The sequence below is a fragment of the Copadichromis virginalis genome, linkage group LG3 (assembly GCF_057382275.1).
Source record: "Copadichromis virginalis isolate Kocher_CV1m ecotype Utaka linkage group LG3, C_Virginalis_male_GT1.1, whole genome shotgun sequence".
In the NCBI taxonomy this organism is placed as follows: Eukaryota; Metazoa; Chordata; class Actinopteri; order Cichliformes; family Cichlidae; genus Copadichromis; species Copadichromis virginalis.
Window position 1 is genome coordinate 43301911 of NC_140620.1, and position 25410 is coordinate 43327320.

A 25410-nucleotide genomic window follows, 5' to 3' on the forward strand; every position below is an offset into this window, starting at 1 on the left:
TTTGCCACATCTTGTACATTGAATTCTTGTTTAGATGATCTACAGCAATGCAGTGCTACAGCATTCCTGTAAAGCAATAAATCACCACTGTCTTTGTGTTGATGGATTTGGTCGATATTTTTATCTTTTTATAACTTTCAGTAAAAAATTTTTTATAATTTAACCTTTGTTTATGCAGGTTGTCCCTTTGAGACTCAGTGTCTCAATGTTCCCAGTGATGATTTCACAAAAACCTTTGTACATCTTTTGAAGTCTGCAAGTGAAATCCACTGAGAGTTTCAAATCCTTTTGCAATTTACTCAGTGAACAAGGGCAGAAAATGAGAACACCTTCTTCCCAAGATCTGCACGAACTGATGGAGGGGTGAATGTAATGATGTCCTGACACAGTCAGTGACTAAACTGTGTAGTTTGTGTAACATGTACTCTGTTAAATAACAAGGCAGTAAACCAGTAATAGATTTATAGATAAAGTGATACCAATGAACCATCCTGTGTAAGGCCATTGAGGACAAGTCAACCAGAAAATATAGAGTACAGTGGTGTGTTAAAGGTTTACAGCCTGTTGTAAATCTTAATGCTCCATGATAGACAGAATCCAACAGATGAAGAGAGTGAGCAGAGGCATTCATGTAAATTACGTCACTGTAATCCAGGAGGGGTAAAGAGGTGGCAGCAACAAGACTTTTCCTCGTGGTGAAAGAGAGACATGATCCGTTTCTGAAAAAGAGTTTCTAAGTTAGTTTCTTTAATACTGGGTCAATGTGTGGCTTAAAGGAAAGATTTTCTTCAATCACAATACCTAAGTATCTCTATGAGGCCACAGGGAAGCAGTTACAGTACTGTGCAGTTTCCTAAAACCAAATTGGAAAGGAGATAAAATGCTATTTTCATCCAGATAACTTTTAAACTATATGCTCATGTAAAGCTGTAAACCTGAGGAGCACGAGCCAAACAATTTCATTATGGATAAATGTGGATACACTGTTTATCCGTACATGACAATAAAATGTGAAATTTGAAACTTGAAAACTTGAAATTAATCATTAAAAAGTTTGTCATGAACCTTAGCTGAGATACAGAGTTTGGAAACTGGCCTGTAATCATTAACCATTGAAGAACCACCTTTCAGTAGGGGGAGAACAAAGGCACGCTTACACATCTCTGGTGTTCTGTTGTATAGAAAGATTAAAACTATAACACACTGGCTCAGTAATCAGATTCATGTGAGCTTTTAGTGAACATGAGAAAAGATGGACTCTGAATTCCATGAATTACACGAAATGAAATGAAAAGTCTTACATATCAAAAATAACAAAATAACATGAACACCAGCATATAAGACTTTAATATTACCGTTATTATGTCAGTTTGTACACATGAAATGAGCAAGAAAGCAAGCAAGTGGCTGAACTTTTGCACAGAGAGTAACTGAGCAGAAACCAAAACTCTGAATAAACCAGTATTACCAGTCAAACATATTTTTACTATCAAGATGTTTCTGCTGTTGTCCTCCAAGTTCTTCCCTTTCACTTTTCATGGAAAGTTCAGTGAATTATGACTAACCACATATGTATGACCTGTTTGATTGATAGACTCCTTTTTGACACAGTACACTGGGTGATGAATGCTGACATGAGCTAATTGTCCTCCTGCTAATGGAGACCACTTTGCACAAACTACACTGTGAAAAGTATTACCTCTCACTGTCCTTATCTTCTCTATACGTATACATTCCCAAACTGGGTGGAGAAACACAATAAATCATATTATTTACATATTTACAGCCTCTGCTTTGCTTTAACATTAGTGTAGTAATATTTCATGTCACAGATGAAGCTTTCTTCTGGAGAAATGTAGCATCCATAAAATCAATGTCATTATTGAGACAAAAACAATCACTCCATGATTAAACACAATGTGTCTGATAACTCTACAATACAAACTACCATGCTTCTGTCTCCCAGTAAAACACAAGCTTTGTTTTCTTTTTTCAAGAAATTGTTAACAAGGAAAGACTTTACAACCTGTAGTTTAGTCATTAGGTTATCAAAACTGCTGTAAGGTGAGACTTTCTTTCTCACAGCTCCCAAAGTCACATCTGCCCAGTCCTCCTATTCTCTCTTCACTAAAAGTTGTTGCAAAGAATGTATTTTCAGTTATATAGCTAGCTTAAACTTTATATTCCCCAGCACTGCATCCTCCAAGGAACAGATGCTGTGTTGTATTTGGGAAGATTTAACGATAGGAAATGTCGTCACACTGTCTTGACGTTCTGATGACAAAGGCAAAAAAACTCTGCTCTGCATAAGCAGGGTCTCTCGCATCCCCTGGGGCGGATGAGGTTTGCCCTGAGTTCTTGAAGGCTCTGGATGTTGTAGGGCTGTCTTGGTTGACACACCTCTGCAATGTTGTGTGGAGATCAGGGGTGGTACCTCTGGATTGGCAGACAGGATGGTCGTTCCCATGTTCAAGAAAGGGGACTGGAGGATGTGCTTTAACTATATGGGGTGCTTGGTCTATGTAGCTGTCAACAAGTTGGACTCGTTTCCGCTGGGTTTTGGACTCGGCCAGGCCTGCCCTTTGTCATCGATTCTGTTCAAATCCACTTGGGCAAAATAAGAATCTCATCTTAGCTTTTTTGCATATGATGTGGTTCTGTCGGCTTCACCAGGCCGTCACCTGATGTGTGAAAGGCGCTCGCCTTCGTTTTTATTCATAAAGTGTTTTACAAATAAACCCAAAGATTACAGCTAACAGCTGGATTTCCGGTTTGAGTGCAGCTAGCCAAACAGGAAATAGCCACTTACTGTTAAAGAGACTGATAGTGGACAGCATTACCTTGGTTTCTTAAGCCTTGGCAGCACAAAAGTGATCCCCTTAAACAGATTTTTTTAGCTTTAGTGTCCTTATGTTCCTCTGAGTTATCGATTCTGACACTTGTTAGCTAAGATAAATGTTATTCTATTAGCCCCAACCAACCACATGACATCATAGTCTATACTGACAGAAGTATGTTTTAAATCTTTAACTTTAAGCACTTATTTCTTAAATCCAACTTCACAGACAGAGTCACATCTAGGTCAGTATTTGAGAGCAGAGCTCTGTGATGTAAATTAGCCTGTATGTGTTAAGCGTTTCATGCACCCTTTAATAACAGTCCACATTATTATCAACAGCTACATTCACCCTGGGGGGAAAACTTGTGAAGGAGACCATCAGGACCAAGCTGGGTTTCCTGGGTTCAGATGTTATTTTATTTCAATTTCTTTCATTGCAGCTGTCCTGTGCCAGATGTTCTGTTGACACACTGACAGAGAGACATCATTTCAGAAACATCAGGAAGAGTAAAGGTCCTAACAGGGATCAAGCAGGACTCATAGTCTTCTTCAGACCTCCACTGTAGGATGAGAAGACAGGAAAAGATGGACAAACCTAGCACTTCATTAACAGTGTGATACGGATATTCAGAGAGTTCTGAGAGGCTGTGGACTGTTACACAATGATAATAGTCCTGTAGAAAGTTGTGTATTTAAAAATGTATTATCCTTTCTGGTTGCTCTGATATGAATGACTCTGAATTACTTTGTGGTAAATTACACACCATTGGAAAAACACAGTGTGAAAGAATTCCAGATTAAAGTTTTTAGTTCAGCCATCAAGTGACGACCTTTGACCTTCCATTAGGCTTTTTTTTAATGCTGTCAGAGAAAATCTCATCTTCATGCAGCTGACTACATTCAGTGTTAAAAACAGACGCTCTGCAGGTCTGAGATGAACAACTTTCTGAAACACCAAACAAAGGTACTGTTTATGTTCCTGTATAGTGACTCAGTTACATGGATGATTAATTCCTTTGATGTTTTCTCTTTAACTTTATCAATAAAACAGCTGCACATCATGTGGATTTTTTTTTCTTTCCTTTTCTAATGTTTTTATCAGTTAATTTTGGAGTTACCACAATAAGTGAACATATAGGATGATTTGTCTCTTTGAGCGATCGTGGCTCAAAGAGTTGGCAGTTCGTCTTGTCAACCGGAAGGTTGCTGGTTCAAGCCCCGGCTCGGACAGTCTCGGTCGTTGTGTCCTTGGGCAAGACACTTCACCTACTGGTGATGGCCAGAGGGGCCGATGGCGCGATATGGCAGCCTCGCTTCTGTCAGTCTGCCCCAGGGCAGCTGTGGCTACAACTGTAGCTGCCTCCACCAGTGTGTGAATGTGAGAGTGAATGAATAGTGGTATTGTAATGTGCTTTGAGGGCCCCGAAAAGCGCTATATAAATGCGATCCATTATTGTCACTGGGTGGTGCTGAGGTCTGAATCTGAGAGCAGGTCCTTTTAATATAGACCAGGCTAGCTCGTCTATTAAAACCCACCACCACCTATGGCTCAGAAGTAAAAGTTAACTTTACTTTGATTAAATTAAAAGATGGTCTCAGGATGAAAAAATGGATCAGTGGCTGCTTCAATCTTAACTTATATATTGATTGGTTATTATATAAGTTATTTATGTTGGGCTCAGTACTTCTCACCACAGTACAAATGCTTAGAAAAACACCAAGGTTGAGACCAACATCTGCATTTAAGCGTAACATTGCATGTAGGTAATCTCAGTCTGTCACTGAACCTGCTCCATGTGACTGGCCAGAACGTCACGGAGCGGGTGGGATGTATTGTCCAGTATTGTCCTTATCATGAACAACATCTGCCTCTCCCACATCACCTTAAGGGAGTCTGGCTCCATCCCCACAACATTAGTCGCCTTGCAGATCAGTTTATTCAGTCTGTTGGCATCTGCAACCCTCAACGTGCTGTCCCAGCATGCAACAGCATAGAGGATAGCACTGACTACAGCAGACTCCGGAGCATTGTGCTGTTGTCCAAACCCACTGAGCCTTTCCTGTCTGACATGTGTTTCTTTGAAGCACGAAATCTCTGCTCTTCCAAAATACTTCTCCTACTTTTTAGTTCCCACATTTGTTTCTGTTTAGTTCATTGTGAAAAAAAAAATCAATTTATTCAATTTATTGTTGACAAAAAATTGCAGAAGATGTAACGGGGTAATAAAAAGGGCAGCCTTTTATTTATTTATTTATTTATTTTTGTTGACTTAAAATTAAACAAAAAAGAAACGGCATGAATGTTGGCAAATAAACAAAATCACACATTTCATTAACACAAAACTTATATATGTTTGTTAAACAGGGAAAATCATGATCATTTACTCTGCCATGATGGGTCATCAGTGTCTTAACCGAATTCTGTATCTCAATAAGTCATGTTCACTTCTTTCTTAAATGTATGATGTTCTAAATAAAGAACAGATTAAAATATTAATATAATATTTGGTCTGTTGTTTGCTTATGATTTTATTTCAGTCCGTGCCATTAGTATTATTATTAGTAGTAGTAGTAGCATATGTTCATACAGTGTGATATATTTTATTGTGGCACCATTCTAATCTGTTTCATCAGTATTGGTCTACGTACACACTTTCATATGATTAGCTCCACAGCAGTGGCCGATCCTCATCATCGTAAACCATCTGGTTGGTGCAGAGAGCAAAAAAATAAGTGAAAACATAAACACCTGTCAGGACGTAGGTCAGGGTGATGCAACAAAATGCAGACAGGTAGAGCGTCTTGTTGCAGTAGTGATCGGTTTCTGTAGTGTTCTTGTTGTAGTCGGGTTCATAGATGGAGTAGATGATTATGCTACCTGGAAAAATGTAAATAAGATCTCAGAAAATAAGGTCTGATCATGCTTGGCAACAACAAATATTGCCGTAATGCATTTATTCTTGCATTAAAAAACTTTCATTTAGTAAACCTTAATATAAATGACTTTTCAGACAAGATGTTTGAACTCCAGGTTATCATTGATCTCTATTTGTGTTTAAAAGCTGCATGACTTAATTTAATCTCATTCTAGAGTGGCTAATTATTCATAATGATCTAGTTTAATTTTCAAACAGCCAACTTTCTTCTGATTGGCTACCTCTCATAAACTGACAGTTTGTGCTGTACAGAGCCAACAGTAGAAAAAATCATAAAGTGAGCATTGAGAGCAGTTTGGAGGCTGAAGTGGCAGGTTTGCATTTTCAGCAACCACAGGGCAATAATGGTATCATTTTTCCAAAAATAATTTAGCTTTAAGTTTTGTTTTTGGTCTAATTTCAGTCATGAGAAGCTGCACTTGGCCTTTGAAAAATACAGCATTTGTCACCACCATGTTGCTAATCACATCAGGTATGTACTGCAGTGCCTGGCTGTGTATTACAACAGCAACCTTCACTGTTAAGAAGCTGAATATAACTTCAAGCTTACTGCCACAATCTGACGATACACACTTTGTGGAGTTATACTTGTGGACCCAAAAGTAGAAGCGTGGAACAAAACGTGATTTTATCAGAAAGTGAGCTGTTTAATAAGGCTGCTCAAAACAAAGTTCCTCAAAATGCTGGGTCAAGTGATCCAGAACCAGGATACTTACCGATGATGAACCAGGCAAAAAAGAGGTAGAGGAACAGACAGTCGAAGAAAATATTGCACCTGTTCAAAAACCGGCTCAATCCCCACAAGACAGGTATGAATCCACAAAAAACCAGAATGACGGGAATGGAGGGCGCCCTTGGACAGTCATTAAAGTAGACACATCCTACAGAGCACAAGCATGAAAATGAAGACAACTGTCAAGTCGTTGTTGCATAGTTCTTGTTATCTGATTTTTCAAATTTTCCTTCCAACACATAAAATGAATGTAGATAAATTCAGTCTGTATATAGAGCCACTCACACTTACCAACAATCCCCTCAACAATAAACATGATGAGAAAAATCCCATAGATACACCCTGAAGGAAGGCAGACATGGTTTCAGTTACAAATGACACACAGCAGCTGCAGATGTGTGCAAAACTGTTCAAAATCACTTTCTTACTTATTACTCGAGGTATGCAAGTGTGTTGAGGTCTATCGCTCTCTGGCATCGTGACTAGTTAGAAATGAAACCTACAGAGACACAAAGGAAGCTGTGAGACGAGCTCAGGTTGTCTTTAACTGTCAGGCAAATGACAAATGAACAGAGAAACAAGGCAGATCACAAACAGTGTTCACAAGTCAGTGAAAGAGAAATCAGAAGATCGGTGGTTTGATCCCACGCTGCCTCCTGGCTGCATGCCAAATATCCTTGGGCAAGATACTTACCCCATGTTTACCTACTGGTGGTGGTCAGAGGGCCCGGTGGCGCCAGTGTCCGGCAGCCACGCGTCTGTCAGTGCGCCCAGGGCAGCTGTGGCTACAACGTAGCTTGCCATTGCCAGTGTGTGAATGGGTGAATGACTGAATGTAGTGTAAAGCGCTTTGGGGTCCTTAGGGACTGAGTAAAGCGCTATACAAATGCAGGCCATTTACCAATACGTGCCAAAGCCAACATGTAATAGACAAAAAAGAAAGGTTTAAACTTTATGTGTGTTTCATGTAGTTAAAAACCCCCCAAACAGATGTATTATATGACAGCAATAAAAGGCGTGTTAGTTTAAATAGTTTGTTGCAGCCCTACCTGCCTGTGTGTCTTGTTTGAAGGACAAGAAAAGAATGTTTGCACGAGACCTTGGTAACGTGTTCACACATGAATGTGTTGTTGTCTGAACTTCCTGTTACAGAGTCTCATTGCGCTGGGAGAACTTGCCATGAGGATTCACAAGCCATTTACTCAGATAATCGTTTGTATAACAGTGATATTACCACGAATAAAAGCACTTTTTAAAAAAATGTTTCGGACATTTTAGCCTTTATGTTCAACAAAACAATAGAAAGCAGAGACCGTGACATGGTGGAAATCCCCCCACAGCTCTGTTTTTGATCAAAACTAAGATCCAAAATACGGATCGCAGTATGCAGAATGTTTCTGATTTAACCATGTCTTTGGTGTCTTTCTAGGTTACCTCCTTCCAGTTGCTGTGCTAAAACTGTTTCCCCTCCAGGTTGGTCAAACTTATCACTACGGTTTTGAGAGATTCTTGGGTACGGCACATTCTGCTGGTCCTGTGTTAATCCTGATGACATTTTAAGCTAAAAGCCAAACTTGATTCTCAGGTGGGAAAAGTTCCCTTTTTTTAAACTTAAATCTGACAGCAGCCTCAGCTCCTCTTCATCACTGAATTCTTCCTCATCAGTCATTTCTTGGTCAGATTATATTCTGTCAGTTTCCTGGCCTCTCTCCTCCTCACCAGTGTAGTGATCAAATACAGAGTCTCACTTAAGGTGTATTGACCTGCTATGATGGTGCCACACAGTGACCTGTGAGCTATTCCTGTAGAAGAGAGGCTCTCCTGGGCACTAAGGTTCGCGCAGTGTTTCCCAAGTAACCCAAGGTGTCTGTATGTGTGTATGTGTGTGTGTTTATGCACATGTATAGGTGCTTGCTTGCAAGTGTACATGTGACAAATGTGCATGTACCTGTACTCAGTTATTTACGCTAATTGCCTCTCCCATTAATTTTTAATGACCGGCTTTTTTTGACCGGGAAAACCAAGAGTGTAGAAATGTTGAATAAAACACACAAAGTTGGATGCAGATGGATCTAATTTATATTTTGTGTTGAAATCCTCTTTGTGGACAAAGTCATGGAATCTTAGGTCAGTCTAATCAAATTAGGTACGTAAAACTTTTAAATCAGTCAAATTTGACACAACATGACAGTTAAAGGAATTAAAAACTAACATAGGTGGAGAGATTTAATTAAAAAGTGATGACGGCAAACAAAGACTGAAATATTTTTATTTTTCTCTTATGAAGGGAACCAGTTACAACGTGGTAGTTTATTGTTCCCATGATATAGTTCGTTGAAAGTTCACACTTCCTATCTTTGCATCTAGCACAGTGACATTAATATCTTTGATATCTGTTGATATTTTCTGCACTCAATTCATGGCACAGGGGGAGACTAATGTAAAGACAGAGCTCTACACATGCAAACAAGTCAAACCAATAAGAGGTTACTGAGCTTGTGCCCCCGACTGTTAAAATTCAGCCCATCCTAGCAGTATGTAAATGTGGGTCGCTGATCTCAAGTCTGCACCATAAAATATTTTGTGTATGTATTTTAATCTTCACCACACAGAGTCCACGGACAACAGGTACAGAAAAGCAAAAAGCCGAACAGGACGTAGGTCATGTTGGTGGTCCAGAAGGCAAACAGGTAGAGCGTCTTGTTGCAGTACACATCCCTGCTTACTGTCTTATTGTAGTTGGGCTCATAGACGGAGTAGATCCACACATTTCCTGAAAGACAAGAGCAAAAATAAAATGTTTAATATAGCAGTGAAGAGTTTCATGAACAGTGTGCATTCATCTGATTCGTACTGAACCCACTTTTTTACTCAAGTATAAGTAAAAAAGTCCAGGCTCTGAAAGTAGGAAAGTAAGTAGTAGCTCTTTGAATCACAATTCTACTAATCATTTATATGCACAGGTAACAGGGCCTCCTGTTATATTAATATATTAATAGAATAATATTAGTAGATGAGAGTATAGTTGTTATTCAAATCTAAACTATAAGCAGTAAAAGAGGGGTGGAGGAGCACTAAGATCTGTTGTCGTGGCTCAAGGTGACACAAATATTCACAACTGACAATAATTTCTGATCAGCTTCAGTAGATTTTCTTAGCGTGCAGCCTGTGATCAGCTGACCTGCTGCTCTTTGTAGATTTACACAACTGAATTTAACAAGATGTCAGCAGATGTTTTATATTATTGTGAAGCACTTTGTGGTTTTCTATCCTGTGAAGAGTGCTCTATAAATCAATAAAGTTAAAGTAAAGATGCTTCACCCTACTGTACGTTGTCTTTATACTAGACAACATAAGGTTGGTAAAAAGGTTGATTTCAACCAATAAATCTAAGTGTCGTCATCTTAAATGTAAATGAATCTCTGCTACACTTAATGTAACCTAACACAGCCACTGTGCACTGGTCCAACACAGTGATCTACTGTGAATGAACCACATTAACGGAAGCTAACCTGTTTATCCTGCACAAAACTGCTCAGTATCTTCATGCAACCTTTGAGTAACACAAAGCTAGTATAGCTTAGTTTACATTGCAGGACGTTTCACAATATAAAGATACGTCATTTATCAAAACACATTATAATAAAAGTAAAAGGTTGTCAGAAAAATAAATACTCAAGTAAAGTATTAGTTCCCACCTCTGGAAATTATGTCCCAATAAAATTATGGTACACCTAATATATTTGTCTTTTTCAAAAGTGATGGAAAATGTTTTCTGCAGTTGCTTTATTTGAATAGTTATATATGTAGAAAATTAGGTCACTGAGATGTCCTAGAGTGAAACCAAACTTTAAAGCTACAGGTTATAACCAAAAACAAACAGGAGAACTGAAACATGGGTCGCTGTGAGTTCATCACCGATATCAGGAACTTTGATACATGAAAACAATGGTTTTTATACGTTTTTGAACAATCACACATTTTTTTATTTGCCTCTGTTCACCAGCAGAGTGAATTTAAAATGAAACTATCAAGATGTGACTGAAGTGCAGACTTTCAGTCTCAGACAACAAGCTCTTACTTCCTAATTAATCAAAATCCAATGTCAGTTTACTGTAACAACACACATACATAGTGTGGTCTGATGGAGATAACCAAGGAAACCAACAGAAGTAACATATGAGTAACAATAGCAGGAAGTAACTGTGTGAACACGTCTGAAGGTTTTACCTACGTGCTGACTCTGACATTTGCTTTCTGGAAAGCAAAAAAAGAAAAGCTGCTTTCTGCTCGTAGAAATTGGGTTTGCTTAGTTTGCCCACAGATTGGTCAGCCATCTGACTCTTTCAGCTTACCAGCAATGAACCAGCAGAAGAAGAAGAGTGAGACGAGGCAGGTCCAGGCGCTGCTGTGGTTGCCGAAGCCTGCGCAACACGGAAGGATGGAGAGCAGACCCAGCAGCATGGAGACCACTCCCATCACCAGCAGGTAGATGGGAATGTAGCGCTGCCTGGGGCAGTCAAACTGGTACAACGCTCCTTTATGACACATGAAACATTACTGAACTCCGCACTTCATAAAATCATACAAATGTGTACATCTTGGTAACAGTGAGTGCACCTGTGCTTACCAATGACGAACTGAGCAATGGGCATGACGCACAAAATCACCTGGAAACATCCTGAAGCAAAAACAGAAAACATGTTAAAGTCATCAGGAGCGTCTGCTGATGTGAGGTCAGTGTAGGGCTGCCACAAACGATTATTTTGATAGTCGACTAGTCACCGATTATTTATGCGATTAGTCGACTAATCAGATCATCATCCATTGAACGTAAAACTACAGCTTATTGCACCAGCAGCATCTGCTCTCATATAACTATCATTAGCTTAGAGCTTTTAAGGTGCCAACTAAAAATAAAGACAAGATGATAGTTTATTAAATTTTAATGAAATTTGCAGATTGTTTCGGTGAAGTTTAATAAACTCCTTGCTATCTAAAATATAACAGGACACCGGAGTATATTCTGGAGCATCTCACACTTCTGATAATCAGCTGTCTGCTTGACGTTTATTCAGCTGTGTAAAAACTATAACTTTAATCTCAGACAAACCGATTTACTCAGGAACAAATAAAATACTAAAAAAAAAAAAAAAAAGCCAAACAATAACATTTTTAAATTATCTAAGTGACTCATATATATTTAACCTGAGTAGCGAAAGACGGCGGTGGGTTTGAAAACAATTTGCCGGGAGTCCGGTGTTCTCACGGCGCTAGTGACCTAGCCCCCGGCTAGCTATCGAGCTAGTCGCAGGGGTGGGCAACTCCAGGCCTCGAGGGCCGGTGTTTTAGATGTGTCCTTGAACCAACACAGCTGATTTAAATGGCTAAATTAGCTCCTGCAGTTCTCCAGAGGCCTGGAAACGAACTAATCATGTGATTCAGGTGTGTTGAGCCAAGGTGAGATCTAAAACCTGCAGGACACCGGCCCTCGAGGCCTGGAATTACCCACCCCTGAGCTAGTGGGTAACAGACGTCTCCGAAAACGTCGGAGCGCTTTTGAAAATATGTGGTGTCCTGATAAACTGAGCAGATATTTGAGGTTTACACAGCTACATTCTCGAAAATATGTTAAACGTTTATTTTGTGACCCAGAAAGAATAATAAGAGTAATATTAAAACTAACTAGCTACCGCCATTGTTGGAAACTGAGCTGGGCTGCGCTATGAATTCTGGGACACGGCTGCTTCTTCTTCTTCTTCTTTGGGGTTTAACGGCAGCTGGCATACTTGTACATGCAGTGCTGCCATCTTCTGTTTCAGTCCGTTATTACACTCTTAAATCCTACTACTTATTCCTGCGTCTTTTGGGATCTTACAAAGCTTCAAACGACGCGTCGACTATTAAATCAGTCGTCGACGATTTTGATAGTCGACGTAATCGTGACTAGTCGACTAATCGTGGCAGCCCTAGGTCAGTGTGGCACCAGTTCTTACCTACAACCACAGATGGAGGTTTAGGTCTGCGGATGTGCCGAATCGTGTCAGTGTCAGGCATCGTCACCAATGATAACTTTAAAAGGAAAAGACACAGAAGCTCCAGCTCTGTTCACAACAATCACAACACTGCACACAGAAAGCTGTCAGGCGGGTGATATTTGAAAACAAGTGTTACAATTTTTTCATGATATATGAAATACCAACAAAGACATTGTAGTATAATTTTAGGTAAATTTCATGTTATTTTTTTTAACAACTACACTAGTGTAAACATGAACAGTCGCAGTAAATCTGACCAGATAACCAAGCAAACTTTAAACTGAGCCATTTTCACTGGGAAGACGTTTTCAGATGAGTTAGTCGTAAATAATGGTAAAAATGTCATAAAGGTGATGCTGTACCTTCTTGAGTCCCTCTTCCTCCAACCTTGTCTATGAAAATTAGAAGAACATCTGGGGATTAAGAAGAGTTCACGTCATTTAAATACTGGTCTTGACTTCCGAATTGAGTGACTTTTTTTTTCCTGATTTCTCTTCTCGTTTTTAATCCTGTGCTCATTTGTATTTTCTCAGCAAAGATATAATTGACTTCCTATTTCATTTTGACTTCTGCTTATGCATGAACATTTTTACTTGCTCCTGATGCAGGTTCTCTATATTATATTTAATAATTTTCAGTAGGAGTGAAAAAGGGATCGAATTAATCAAATCAAAACAATCTGACTGAACCCAGATGTGAAGGCGTAAATGCAACATTCAGACTGTTGGAGGTCAAAACAAGTTTACCTGAGGAAATTTAAAGTCAAAGCGTCAAAGCGCTAAGTCTGCTGTTCACTAGTGGGGAGACGAGAGAGTGACAGGCGGATTGTGGTAGCTGCAGTAGTGATACGGTCGCTGTACAGGTCCTTTATGTTAAAGAGAGCTGAGTAAAGGAGCAAAGCTGTCAATTTACTGGTCGACCTACAACCTCACCTGTGGTCATAAGTTTTGGGCAGTTACTAAAAGAATTAAAGCGGTGGAAATGATCTTTGTCTGAAGGATGGATATCCTCTTACTTAGAGACAGAGGAATAATTTCAGTCATTTTGGAGGGGCTCAAAGTAGAGCCACTGCTGCTCCACATTGAAAGGAGCCATCAGTTCAGGATTTGTAGAAATCCAGAGTCAAGAAACAATCAGGCAACATCACTGCAGACCCAGAACCAGCACTCTGGTCACAACCTGTTCCAACTCGTCCTTCCTGGCAGGCGCTGCAGAGCACTGTACAACAAAACCAGCAGACATCTGTTTCTTTCCACAGGCTGTCACTCTAATAAAAGGCTTAGGACACTCGCATATTGAAACATGCACCACAGCATCAGAGCATGCTGCATATGCTGTTTTGTTCTGTTATATACATTTAAACAAAACAAATTTCGCACCTGAGGCAGCCGCTGGTCTGATGTCAGGTGAACTGAACTTCAGGTAAGAAGTTAAGACCTGCAGTCTATCTGAGTCAGATATAAACCAAGTTTAGGTGCAGTTTATTTTCGTTGTGCTGACTTTTTACAGTCAGTTACAATAACTTGTACTGCGTACTAACTAGCATGACGGTGTTTACACACTGCTGAGTGGGTGCTATGATGTTACTGATAGTGAATTTTATTTTATTCCTAAGCTTAGTTATTAGAGTTGCCAAACATCCCATAAAAAACGGTATTCAGAGAAAATATTACGCGTTTTGTATTCTTCCGAAAAGGAACAGTTTGTCCCGGACTTTAGCTACAGTGAAAAAGACACAAAGCTGGAGTTATTCCGCGTCTTTACGCTGCAGCTGCCTCTTCTTCTCTCATTCTCTCCCCCTCCCTCCCCTGTTGCTACTTCAATCATGAAACTGATCAGTGATCAGCTGATCAGCTTTTCTGGCGCAAGTCCTGTCTCTTGTTTGTTTATCGTTTACTTTTTGCCAGAAGGAAGAAACCAGCGGAGGTCGCGTTAAACAACAGCGGCACGTTTAAGCTTCATCAGATGTTTGTTTAAAGTATTAACAAATTCCTTTTACAAGGAGTGTTTAATAAGTACCAAAGCATTTGCATTATATACAGTTTATTTTTATGAGTATCAAGTTTTATTGTGAAGAGTTCATGAATGTAAGAGGAAGTGAGTGTGGTTGTGATCGATAGCTGGACTGAGAGAAGTACAAGTGTATGAACTGGACTATGTGTTCAACAGTCTGTGTCGATGCCACATTTTGCAAACTAACTGTGAGAAGCTGGGCACATTTCTGCAACAAATCCACCGTGTAGGTGTTCGCTTTTGTTTTAGGAGAAGTCTGCTGGTCGCTCTGCTTTCCTTCACATGTAACTGTTTCTGTACAGAAAACATGTCCTCCACCCTCTGGAAACATGGGACTCTTTCTGCAATGATCCAGTAAAATAACTGGTCAAAGGTTTTATTTACAATAGAAAATGTTTTCCATTTCATTAAAGGTAAAGCAATTCAGTTATAACATCAACATAATTACAGTATAATATACAGTAGAATTACTTTCCAAATTTAATATTTGAACTCACAGCCAGCTTAATATTTATTCTTACTCAGTTTGAAGCTCCATTTTAGGGACTTGGAAGCAAAAACACTGGGAAATTTCTGTTTGTGAAAATTCTGCTTCTGCATTTCTCTATAATGAATCTCTAAGCTATAAGTTTCTTGAATAGCTTTAACAAAACACTGACCACATACATAGTGAACATTTGTGCACTCTGCTTAAATATCAGGGCTGTATCAGAGAACCAAACATGTTAAATGAAGGAAGTAAAAAGAACAGAAATCATTAAAACCACCAGAGTGCCACAACAAATGGTATACTGAAAAATAATGAGCTACATTTCTTATTGTGGCAAGTCGAAGGTTGGCTCTTGTTGGGGACTGCAGCAATCTGCTTGCATCCAAAGGAAACACAAGGTTTTTGGTCCAGCACGGTTTCATCTAGCAACTGCCCCCAACCTCTCGCAACCAACTGCCTGGAGGTTTCCAGGGGTCATCAACAAGTCTCTAGACCTTTTGCTTCTCAAGTCTCAGTCAAAAGATTTAGAGACTTCTTGTTAATTCTGCTGTGTTCAATTTTGCGTTTGCATCTAAAAATAAAAAATAAAAAATTCATTGGAGTCTTTCTCAATTTATGTTATTTCAGTGTTTTGTAGTTTTCTTACTGTCCTTTTGAACTTGCTGGTTGATGGTGGAACAGTGTTTATGAAAGAAGAAAATCAAATTAGACCTGACTCCATCATTATAAGATCACATGGGCCTTTGCTATGCAGTGTTTGTTGTTGTTATTACAAATGGTAGGACAGTCCCTATTACATTTTACATGATGTAGTCTAATATAAATTGTATATATAGTGTAAGAGCACAATTAAATAGTTAAATTCTTATGATGCACATTCAGGGTCACAGGAGGACTGGAGCCTATCCCAGCTGTCATAGAGTGAGAGGCAGGACGCACAACAATATATTTCATAATAAAAATGTAAAAAAAAAAAGGATTCTTCCCACCTCTAAAATACCTGGAAATGATCAACTACTTAAATTTTTTATTTAATTTAATTTCTAGTATAATTACTTTTTCCTCCAAAGCCTTGAATTATTCTTCCCCTGATCTGCTGTTTCTAATGTTTTTGTAGGTAAATATATTTAGGTTCAAACAAAATACACAGGAATTTGGTCAAATACAATACAATAGTAATTACCTGGTATCAACAGTGGTTATACATAAGTAACATTACATGGATGTATTTAAAAACAGCACAGAAACTGGTAATAATGTAGAAAAAAAACATTTTTCTACGAGGCAAAACCAATTAAGAAGCATATAGTAATAGTTTTGTTGCAATATGATAACCTGTTAGAATTTTTAAAAGTACATACATTAGACTTCATATACAGTGAACCATAGGATCCTAATCTGGTAATGCTGGACGAGTATTTGAGCCTCATCTCCGTCTTCAGGCTGTTGTCGTTTACAACACCAAAAAGTGATGAACAGCAGCCCCAACAGGCCGTAGGTCAGGTTGGTGCTCCAAAATGCAAACAGGTAGAAAGTCTTGTTGCAGTAGATAATGCCTGTGGTTACGCTCTTATTGAAGTTGGGTTTTATATCCGAGTACATGAACACATTAACTGTAAAAATATTTAAAATACTGCTGTAGTGCATTGTTAAAAACAACAACAGTAACTCATTCATTGAAGATCAATATAAACTAAAAACCTGTTTTTTTTTTTTTTATTACTATTCAGAGTATAACTTGCCTGTACTTTTTCTCTTTTACTTAAGTAATTAAAGCTTACCACCAAGGTAAAAGAAACAGATGACGAGGAGGGGCACAGAGCAACAGCCTATGTTGCACCACTTGCACCGCCCTCGGTGCAGCAGGTACAGCAACTGCTTTCTTGGTGTAATTGGAAACTGCTGCATTCTTTTCGCTGTGCACATGCTCAGTGCCAGAAATGCAGATATGAATCCATAATTATAGATGCATATGGGGATGTAGAACTCTCCTTTGCATTCATCAGTTGCTAAAGCTGTGGTGTACAGGGATAAAACAGAAACAAATGTCACTGAATCTGCTTCATAAAGTTTTAATACACAATTTAGGTTATTTATTTTTCATTTTACTTATTTCTGGTTACACAAAATAAACTCCAATGAATTTAATCTGATTATTACAATAACAGTGTCTGTCACTTACCAACTATCACTTGAGCAATGAACATGATACAGGAAATCACCAGGATACACCCTGAAGAAAAGCAGATACAGTGAGTCCCACATGACACTACGCACCGTCTGCACATGTGTAGAAGAATTTCCACATCAGCCTCTCACCTAATATTGTTGTTCGAGGTTCGGAGGTGCATTTTGGTCTTTCACTCTCTGGCATTATTTCTAGTTTTATATCTGTCCTAAAAAGACACAAAAGACATTCATCTGTTAAATTGGCAAATAAAAACAGGTAGACTGAAGAAAGACAATGAATTTTACTTTTTTTTTTAAAAATCCTTTTTACGTTGTAAGTCTGCCAGAAGGACGTGTAACTATTTTTTAATCAAACCTAAAATGACACAAAGAAAGCGCACAAGATATTCTCCACTTTATATTTCTGTTATACTGTTAGGTGATAAATGGAAACATACCATGATATAACACGTGAATAAAATTACAATGTATGATTTAAGATGAAGGAAAAGCCTGATAATGTAAAAGCATAGTGTTACCTACTTTTTACTAATTGTCTTTTGCAGCGTACAGAAGAATTTCAAATCACAAATGGTAGTCTGTGAAAGAGCAAATTGTTAATTCTAAAATCTAAATGGTTATTGGATACCCAAAAAAGTTCGACAAACAGATATTTCCATAAGAAATCCACTTTAGAAAGCTTGTAAACATCATTCCTGTGTCAAAATAGTTAGCAAATTAAAGTGTGAAAGCTGAAAGCATTATACAGACTGTTGCAGACCAACCTGTTTGTGTGTCTGGCAGGACTTCCTTGAAAGGGACTCTTGCAGGAACATGGCCACATATAACATGGGCATGTGAGCATGTTGCTTCAACTTCCTTTTACAGCATCTTTCACTTTCTTTTTTAGTTTTAGTATTCTTTTTCATCCAGCCATTTACTGAGATAATTATGTTTTTAATCATTTGTTTGTATGTGAGCAACGTTACATAAAATTCTTTTTACATTTATTTCTAAGGAGCTCTTTTGCATTCACAGACCAGAGAAAAACATCACTGACAGCGTGTCTGTCACAGCAAAACCTCAGGAGAGGAACACTTCCTCTCATTTGTCCTAACCCACTAAGACCTCCCTACATAAACATTTTTATGTCGTATTTCTCCACAGGACAAGGTTTGCCTGTTTTTCTAAAATATATTCCGGGTTTTAGTTCCCACCATGAATCTTTTTTTAATTCATTGTTGAGTGTGAAAAAATACTATGACAGTATCATTCTTTTAACAGCTGACCAGGATTAGAGAAGATAGTGTCAGATAAGGACAGTCATTTTTAAAAATAATATTTTGTTCATGTTAATTTTAGGACAGCATGCATTTTGTAACATTAACATAGACATAATACATTAAATTACGTCAAATTCAGCACTGTGTAAAGGTCTTTAGCCACGCCTTGTTTCTTTATGATGTATTTCTAAGCAGTCAGACTTTGGATATTGGCTGCTTTTTCATTTATTTTCATTCCTTTTACATTTAGAGATGGTTTTTTTGTTGTTTATTAAGCAACTTAACGCTGATCTGTGAGTCATTCAAGCATGAAAAAGGCTGTGTTGTGTCTATGCATAACAAAAAACCCAAAGCCAGCCACACAAACACATAAATTATTTACATTTTGTCTGTTGAATCTATTGAAAATACCAAAGATAAAACAATTTGACAGACATAAAATGGAATCCTTGCACCAATGAAGGGTTACATCTGTAACCAATGATTAATAATCATTACAGACTGTAGATTCTCTGACTGTTGAGATTGATCAAAATATATTTTTCGTAAAGGTATTTTTGAACCAATGAGGGGGATACAATCATCTTGACAGAAAAAAAGAACAAAGGGCAGCTTTGAATGCCCTTGAAGAAGCCTGGAGAACTATTCCTGAAGACTACTTAAAGAAAGCCCGTGTTGAGGAATAAAGGTTATCATACCAAATATTGGCCTTCAAGCTTGTTAGAACTATAAAAACTTTCTTGCCTTGGATACTGTCTGTTTCCTTGTATGTTTGTACATTTTAATAAATCCGTGGACCTATTTCTGATCTTCCTGGAAAAACGTAAACGTACACTTTACATTGACATTTCTATGTACATGTATTACTTATGATTGATGATCATTTCACTCAAGACTCCAGGCTTTCTCTGATTTTGTTACTGGATCAACAGATATATTCTCTAAGCATTTCTATGATGTTTCCTCAGTATTCAGCCTCACACATTTGGTATTTCTGCGCTCACAAGCTCATAAAACCGACCTATTAGAGAATCAATGGGATGAAAAAAAAGGATATTATTCATATAAGGATGTCATTACGTAACAGAGTACTGCTGCAAAAGTATTTAAAAAGAGTAAACCTCCAACATTAATTACTTAAAATATAAATTGTCATTCTTCTCTGATAAAAGATCAAACATGTACATTGCTCATTAGAACATTTGATTATATCTACATAAGACAAACAGGCAAACTGCCTTTAAATGCATTATTTGCCCTCATTTAACCTTGGTAGTACCTAAAAAACGTACCCCTTATGAGGTCCTAGAGCCAAAAATCGACCACGCCATAAAAAGTGCTATAAAAAGATTATACATTAATATTTTATTCCACTTTAAATTAGCCAATCTTTTAGACCTACTTCTCCTTGAAATATTCATGTCAAGTTTTAATTACATTTCGCGGATTTTAACCCTTTATATCCCGGTTTCGTCACATGAGCGCACTGCTTTTTTTGCCCCAAAAAACATAAAACTTGAATATTTTCCAAAAAAAACATTTGAGGTAATATTCAATTGTTATTATAATTAGGCCTTTAGATGGACTAAAGATTGGCACCAACAGTCATTTCGATCGCCTTTTTTTTTTTTTTTCAGGACCAGAAAATGGTCTCCAGGCGACAAATGCTCCTCCTCTAGGCCGAAATAAGTGCATTCTTGCCGGGGTAAGTCGCGACGATTACCGGGGCACGATCACCGGGGACTCATTTTTGCAGCACACACATCCGATACCACGTGACAACAAATACGTCATTTCCTGTTGACTAAAAAAAAAAAAGCACCCTCATACAGTCCTAGGGGCCGAAAATGGTCCGATCAGCGGGCGAAGCCGCTGCTGCACGCCGGAAATGAGGCTTCGTTTCCCGCAGGTCTGTCCAAGAAGCCCGCTGTTTTCCAGCAGGGGTCAAATGTGAAGCAAGGGCGCCACCCGGTGGCCAAATAAAAAAATTACAATTCTAAGGTCCTGACTACAGAACAAAAATGAAACTTAAGCCATCGCCACTACGTTAATGGTAATAATTGTGCAGTGAAAAATAGCGTTTATAATGGGTTTCAATGGGGCGATTTATGGCTTTTGGTACTCATGTGGATGTCGGTTTTTAGCTTAGCCACCTTAAGCTAATCGAATAAACGGAGACGGCAATTCTAAAGAAAAAAAAGAAAAAAAAAGGGTTGGGAGGTTTGGCTATATTCTATTCAACACAGTGAAAATGGCCTAATATTAAAAAACGCTGTGGATGATAAATGGCCGTAGGTACTACCATTAACTGACAGTGTATGATTATCTTTTTAATTAAGTTTGCTTTGTCTCTATTTATTACCGCACAAGTGTTTGAGTCTCATTATCACCATCACCTCGTTGTCTACAACAGCAATAGGATAAAAAGAGCAGTGCTAACAGTATGTATGTCATGTTGGTGAACCAAAATGCGAACAGGTAGAGTGTCTTGTTGCAGTAGAGATCAGGCTGCGCTGTAGTCTTGTCGTACTTGGGTTCATAAATGGAGTAGATGACAATACTACCTGTAAAAAAACAAAACAAAAAACAAAGACAGAAAGGCAAAAAAAGAGCTTTAAAATAGTTTTTTGGGGGGGCATCTGTGCTAACAGTCACATCTGTGTGCCTGAGATGACCCTTTTAAGGATATCCAAAATCTCTAAAATCAATAAGACATGTTAGATTTTGGAGGATTTGGAGTAAGAAACCATCTTGTTCTCACTCCAGCCAACTCTGTGATATTTTTTTAAAAGCTTACCAGCAATAAACCAGCAACAGAAGAAGATGGTGGTTACAGACCAACAGACACTGTTGCACCAGTTACACCATAAGCTCAGTGCCAAGAAGACCGGTATGATCCCATACAGGGACATGTAGAGGGAGATAAAAGGCTGTCTGGGACATTGAAACACACCTGAACCTATGGGGTGCAAAGATAAAGATTTGATTTTTCAAACATTGTCTGGCTCATAAAAATAAATTCACATAAATTCAATGTCAGAATGGAAATAAGAGGATGTCTTGCTTACCAACCATCCCTTGACAAATAAATATAAAGTAAAGGAAAAACAAAGTAAGCCCTGAAGGAGGCAAATACAGCATGTTTTCAGTCACAAATAACAGTATCCACCAACTTTATATGTCTGCAAAAACTTTACACATCACTCTCTCACCTATTGTTATGTATCGCAGTCCACAGATGAATTGTGGTCTCTGACTCCCCTGCATTGTAACTAGTTTTGACTCTAACCTATAAAGACACAAAGTGAGCAAGAAGATAGTCTCCTTATGTTTATATTCCTGTTATTAAGTTAGGTTGTGGGGAAAAAATGTACAAGTGCAAATGTCAAATTATAGGCATTAGACTGTAAAGGAAAAATTGTGAATGTTTGTACAGTCTTGCAAAAACCGTTCAACAAACAGATGTTTCTACAAGAAACTATAAACCTCCTGTGCATTTCAACCTAGTTACCAAATTAAATTGCATTATGTGAAAGCATTAAGCAGATAGTTGCAGACCTACCTGTTTGTGTGTCTGTCTGGACTTCTTTAAGCATAGAGAACATGGCCACATGTAACATGGGCATGTGAGCACGTTTCAACTTCCTTTTACAGCGTCTTTCACTTTAGCGCTTGCTCCCAATCTTCCCTTTTTAATAATGTTATTTGATTGAAAAGTACAGTGATTTACTGGAATAATTATGGGGTTTTTTTTGTACTTATGGGTATGTTAGCAACTTTACATAAAAACTAAAAGGTTAAATAATAACAAGAATGTTTTATGTTTTATTTTTCATCTGTTAGTTTTTTGTGTAAGAAATATGAAGCTTGGTACAGTATTTTCAGACAATATCTCTGAGTTTTCTTGTAGCATTACTCGAAGAGTTCAGGGTTTGGATTTCCAAACAGCTCTTTGGTATTCACAGAGCAGAAGAAAAAAAAAAGATAACCACCCACTGACAACCTCAGACAGTTTCTCAGTAACACATTCTCCATTTTCACTTCCCACTATGACTTGTTTCATCTGTTTTCTCCCTTTGTTAATTTGTTTTTAATGAATTGTTCAGTGTGAAACACACCATGACAAATTATTCCTGCAGAGGTTGATCAGGATTAGTGGATATGGTGTAATCATCCCATGGAGGCCAAAAGCCAAGGTCCTCCTGTTGCCCATTGATCAGTCCCACATAAGTGGGGAGGGTTGCATCAGGAAGGGAAGTGGTTGTAAAATCTTGGCCAAATCAAACATAATGAAAAATGAGATTTCCATGCTGGATCTGTTAGAGCCTAAGTTTGTTGGTCAAAGACCAAGAAATAGGAGGGGGAACGGTGTGGTCAGAGGCAAAGAAGGAGAAGGTGATGAGTTAAGAACCTTCTGTGACGCTGTCCAGCTCTCCTAGACTAACTGCCGGTCTCCTTGAATCTCCTCTATGTTCCTGACACTGTAGTAGGAGATAGCAAACCTTTTGGCAATTGCTTGTACTAATGTGCCAACCTGGAGGAGTTTGACTACCTGTGCAACCTTTGTAGGGTCCACATAGGTATTGCCTCATGCTACCAGTAGTGATACTGACCCTAGCCAAATGAAAAACTAGTAAAAACATTCAGAAAAGATAAGAATGGAAAAATGTCAGTGGCCTCCACCTGTAACACCCTTCCTGTTTTGGAAGTCGCTAGTTCACATGTGGTTAATTTCATTAACTCAAAGCATCTGAAACTGTCTGACAATCGCCTCTGTTACTTAAATGATCAGATTAGTAGTTTTATTGACTTCATGCTATGCTCTTCCTTTATTTTTTAGAAGTATATTTTGATTAAGAGTGCTTAGTTTGAAGTCGACCAGCAGCAGCGTTGGTCAAGTTACTTGAAAAAAGTAATCAGTAACTAATTACTGATTACTTCCCAAAAAAAGTAATCCTGTTACTTTACTGATTTACTGATCTATTAGCAATAGATCTCTCAGCCCAATTCTACTTTTTCTGCATAATCCATCATACAAAATGTAATCAAATGGAAAAGTCTCTTTTTAAAACTTGTTTTATCAGTTTTAATCTTTTAACTTTATGCATCAAGCAAAAATTTAATTATATGCAACATTCTCTGACTGGAATAAATTAGTTTAACATTTAAACCTATTTTCTGCACATTCCAGCACATAAAATAAAATATTTTTTGTGTTTACACTCAGTCTTTCAAATAGATGCCAGTAAAACACAGCAGAAAATAAATAAAATCAAAGACTAGCAGTCCTGTTGCTCTATTTTCACCTGTAAAGCAGGAGTGGGGTAGGTGGAGGTTTACCCTGGTGCAGGTGTGCCGCGGTCAGTTGAAGAATCCGCGAGTTTCTCTGTGAATTTCCCATTACGTCATAGCGCACTCGGTGCTTGCTTGGAAGTTTAGGGGTTTTTTTCGAAGAAAGAATCACAGTTTTAGTAACGCAGTAATGCAGTGTGCTTACGGGAAAGTAACGGTAATCTAATTACCTTTTTTGCAATAGTAATCCCTTACTTTACTCATTACTTGAAAAAAGTAATCGGATTACAGTAACGCATTACTTGTAACGCATTACTTGTAACGTGTAACTGTCCATCTCTGGTTAGCAGTGTTACGAAATAACAAGTAGAGGACGTCTAAACTCACTCACTTTCTCATCGAGCCCTGCTTCCTTTTTGAGAAGCCAGTGGTTTGAGGATGAGGATCCTTCCCCAACACCACATCTTCTCCTCTTCGCTGGTCCCCAGTTCCTCTGTCTCAGCCACTGGCCTCCAGATTTCCTCCATCTGCGTCGCTAAGGCCCCAGCAAGCTTGCTTCACCACCAGACCTGCACACTCAGTTCAGTCTTGCCTCATAGACAGGCAAACTCTTGTTTTCTGTGGTTGTCTTGTCTTTGATACTTATTCTGTAAACTTCTGTGGGGTCTCTTGGTATCAGCTCTGAATCGGTAGATACTTAGCAAACAGTCTGTGGGGGTTTTCAGTTATCCCAGATCATGGTAGTTTGAGAAGCTTGGACAGAAAGTTTCTTTAAGTTTCACCAAACTTAAAGAAGTCCAGTCACTTTCTTTAAAAGCTCCTTGGACATTTCAAACAAATAGGATAAAATGATAGGATAGGATAAAATTACTTTTTTGAAGTTAAGAGCAGTTCCCCTTACTTGGTCTAAACCACTGAGTCTTCCCTGTCTGAGGTTTTTTCACTGGTTTTGGAGCAGCACGAGATCTGTCTGCTTTTCCAAAATACTTTCCCTGTTTTCACTTTCCATATTGACACATTTTCTGGTTCATTATAAAAAAATATTATGCCAATTTATGAAATTGACAAAGAATAAAGAAGATACAACAGGGTACTAAACTATAAAATAAAAAATAGGACGATTAAATGAAAGAACAGCTTTTTTTGTTTTTTGTTTTAATTTATTTTTCAGATAAAAAAAAAATGAATAGTTTGGATATTCCTAAATTAAGAAGCTCACACATGGATTTCATTAAGCTATGATTTATATCACACAACATTTTTGTTTACGTTCAGAAAACCTCAAACCTCTCAACAACAAAATGCTGGCACTGTTTTTGCAATAATCCTCTGCACGCAATAAAAAAATTGTCTAAGAAGTCCAACTTAAAAAACACTTTCACGTTTAATGGACATTTTGACTGAATGCTTCTTGCTTTGTCTGCATGACTTCATCAAATCAATATTCTCATATGTTCTCTTCTAGTTTCTGACAGTCCAACCTGACACTCTTATTCCTTTGGGAAACTCCAGGAGCTCTAAGTTTGTAACAACTTAACCAATAGTGGTAAAACACAGCAAACACCAAGCCTGACAAACAATAAAAATATTATTTGAGTAGATTAATGAAATCATTTG

General features: G+C 38.2%; 4 protein-coding genes across 5 annotated transcripts; all 4 read right to left on the reverse strand.

Annotated features, from left to right (window-relative positions):
* Positions 1-5078: 5078 nt before the first annotated feature.
* Positions 5079-7594, reverse strand: LOC146714868 (transmembrane protein 272-like). 2 transcript variants are annotated; one of them, XM_085451220.1, is made up of 6 exons: positions 7558-7580; positions 7203-7386; positions 6937-7007; positions 6800-6850; positions 6492-6656; positions 5079-5717 (listed from the first exon to the last, which is right to left on the reverse strand). In XM_085451220.1, the coding sequence occupies exons 3-6, from the start codon at positions 6983-6985 to the stop codon at positions 5503-5505; spliced, it is 480 nt and encodes a 159-aa protein (XP_085307346.1). In that variant the 5' UTR covers positions 6986-7007; positions 7203-7386; positions 7558-7580; the 3' UTR covers positions 5079-5502. The 2 variants fall into 2 exon arrangements, with proteins under 2 accessions (XP_085307346.1, XP_085307347.1); XM_085451221.1 differs by lacking the exon at positions 7203-7386 and having other exon boundaries at positions 7558-7594.
* Positions 7595-8760: 1166 nt separating this feature from the next.
* LOC146714869 (transmembrane protein 272-like) lies at positions 8761-13120 on the reverse strand. The gene is made up of 5 exons (XM_085451223.1): positions 12909-13120; positions 12505-12580; positions 11139-11189; positions 10864-11046; positions 8761-9281 (listed from the first exon to the last, which is right to left on the reverse strand). Exons 2-5 carry the CDS (start codon positions 12563-12565, stop codon positions 9103-9105), a joined length of 474 nt encoding a protein of 157 aa, XP_085307349.1. The 5' UTR covers positions 12566-12580; positions 12909-13120; the 3' UTR covers positions 8761-9102.
* Positions 13121-14618: 1498 nt separating this feature from the next.
* LOC146714870 (uncharacterized) lies at positions 14619-18183 on the reverse strand. The gene is made up of 6 exons (XM_085451231.1): positions 18004-18183; positions 17762-17817; positions 17369-17445; positions 17232-17282; positions 16831-17064; positions 14619-16662 (listed from the first exon to the last, which is right to left on the reverse strand). Exons 1-6 carry the CDS (start codon positions 18181-18183, stop codon positions 16412-16414), a joined length of 849 nt encoding a protein of 282 aa, XP_085307357.1. The 3' UTR covers positions 14619-16411.
* A 1994-nt stretch (positions 18184-20177) lies between these two features.
* Positions 20178-22104, reverse strand: LOC146714871 (uncharacterized). The gene is made up of 5 exons (XM_085451224.1): positions 22064-22104; positions 21714-21790; positions 21570-21620; positions 21299-21460; positions 20178-21065 (listed from the first exon to the last, which is right to left on the reverse strand). The coding sequence occupies exons 2-5, from the start codon at positions 21766-21768 to the stop codon at positions 20860-20862; spliced, it is 474 nt and encodes a 157-aa protein (XP_085307350.1). The 5' UTR covers positions 21769-21790; positions 22064-22104; the 3' UTR covers positions 20178-20859.
* Between the last annotated feature and the right edge of the window lie 3306 nt (positions 22105-25410).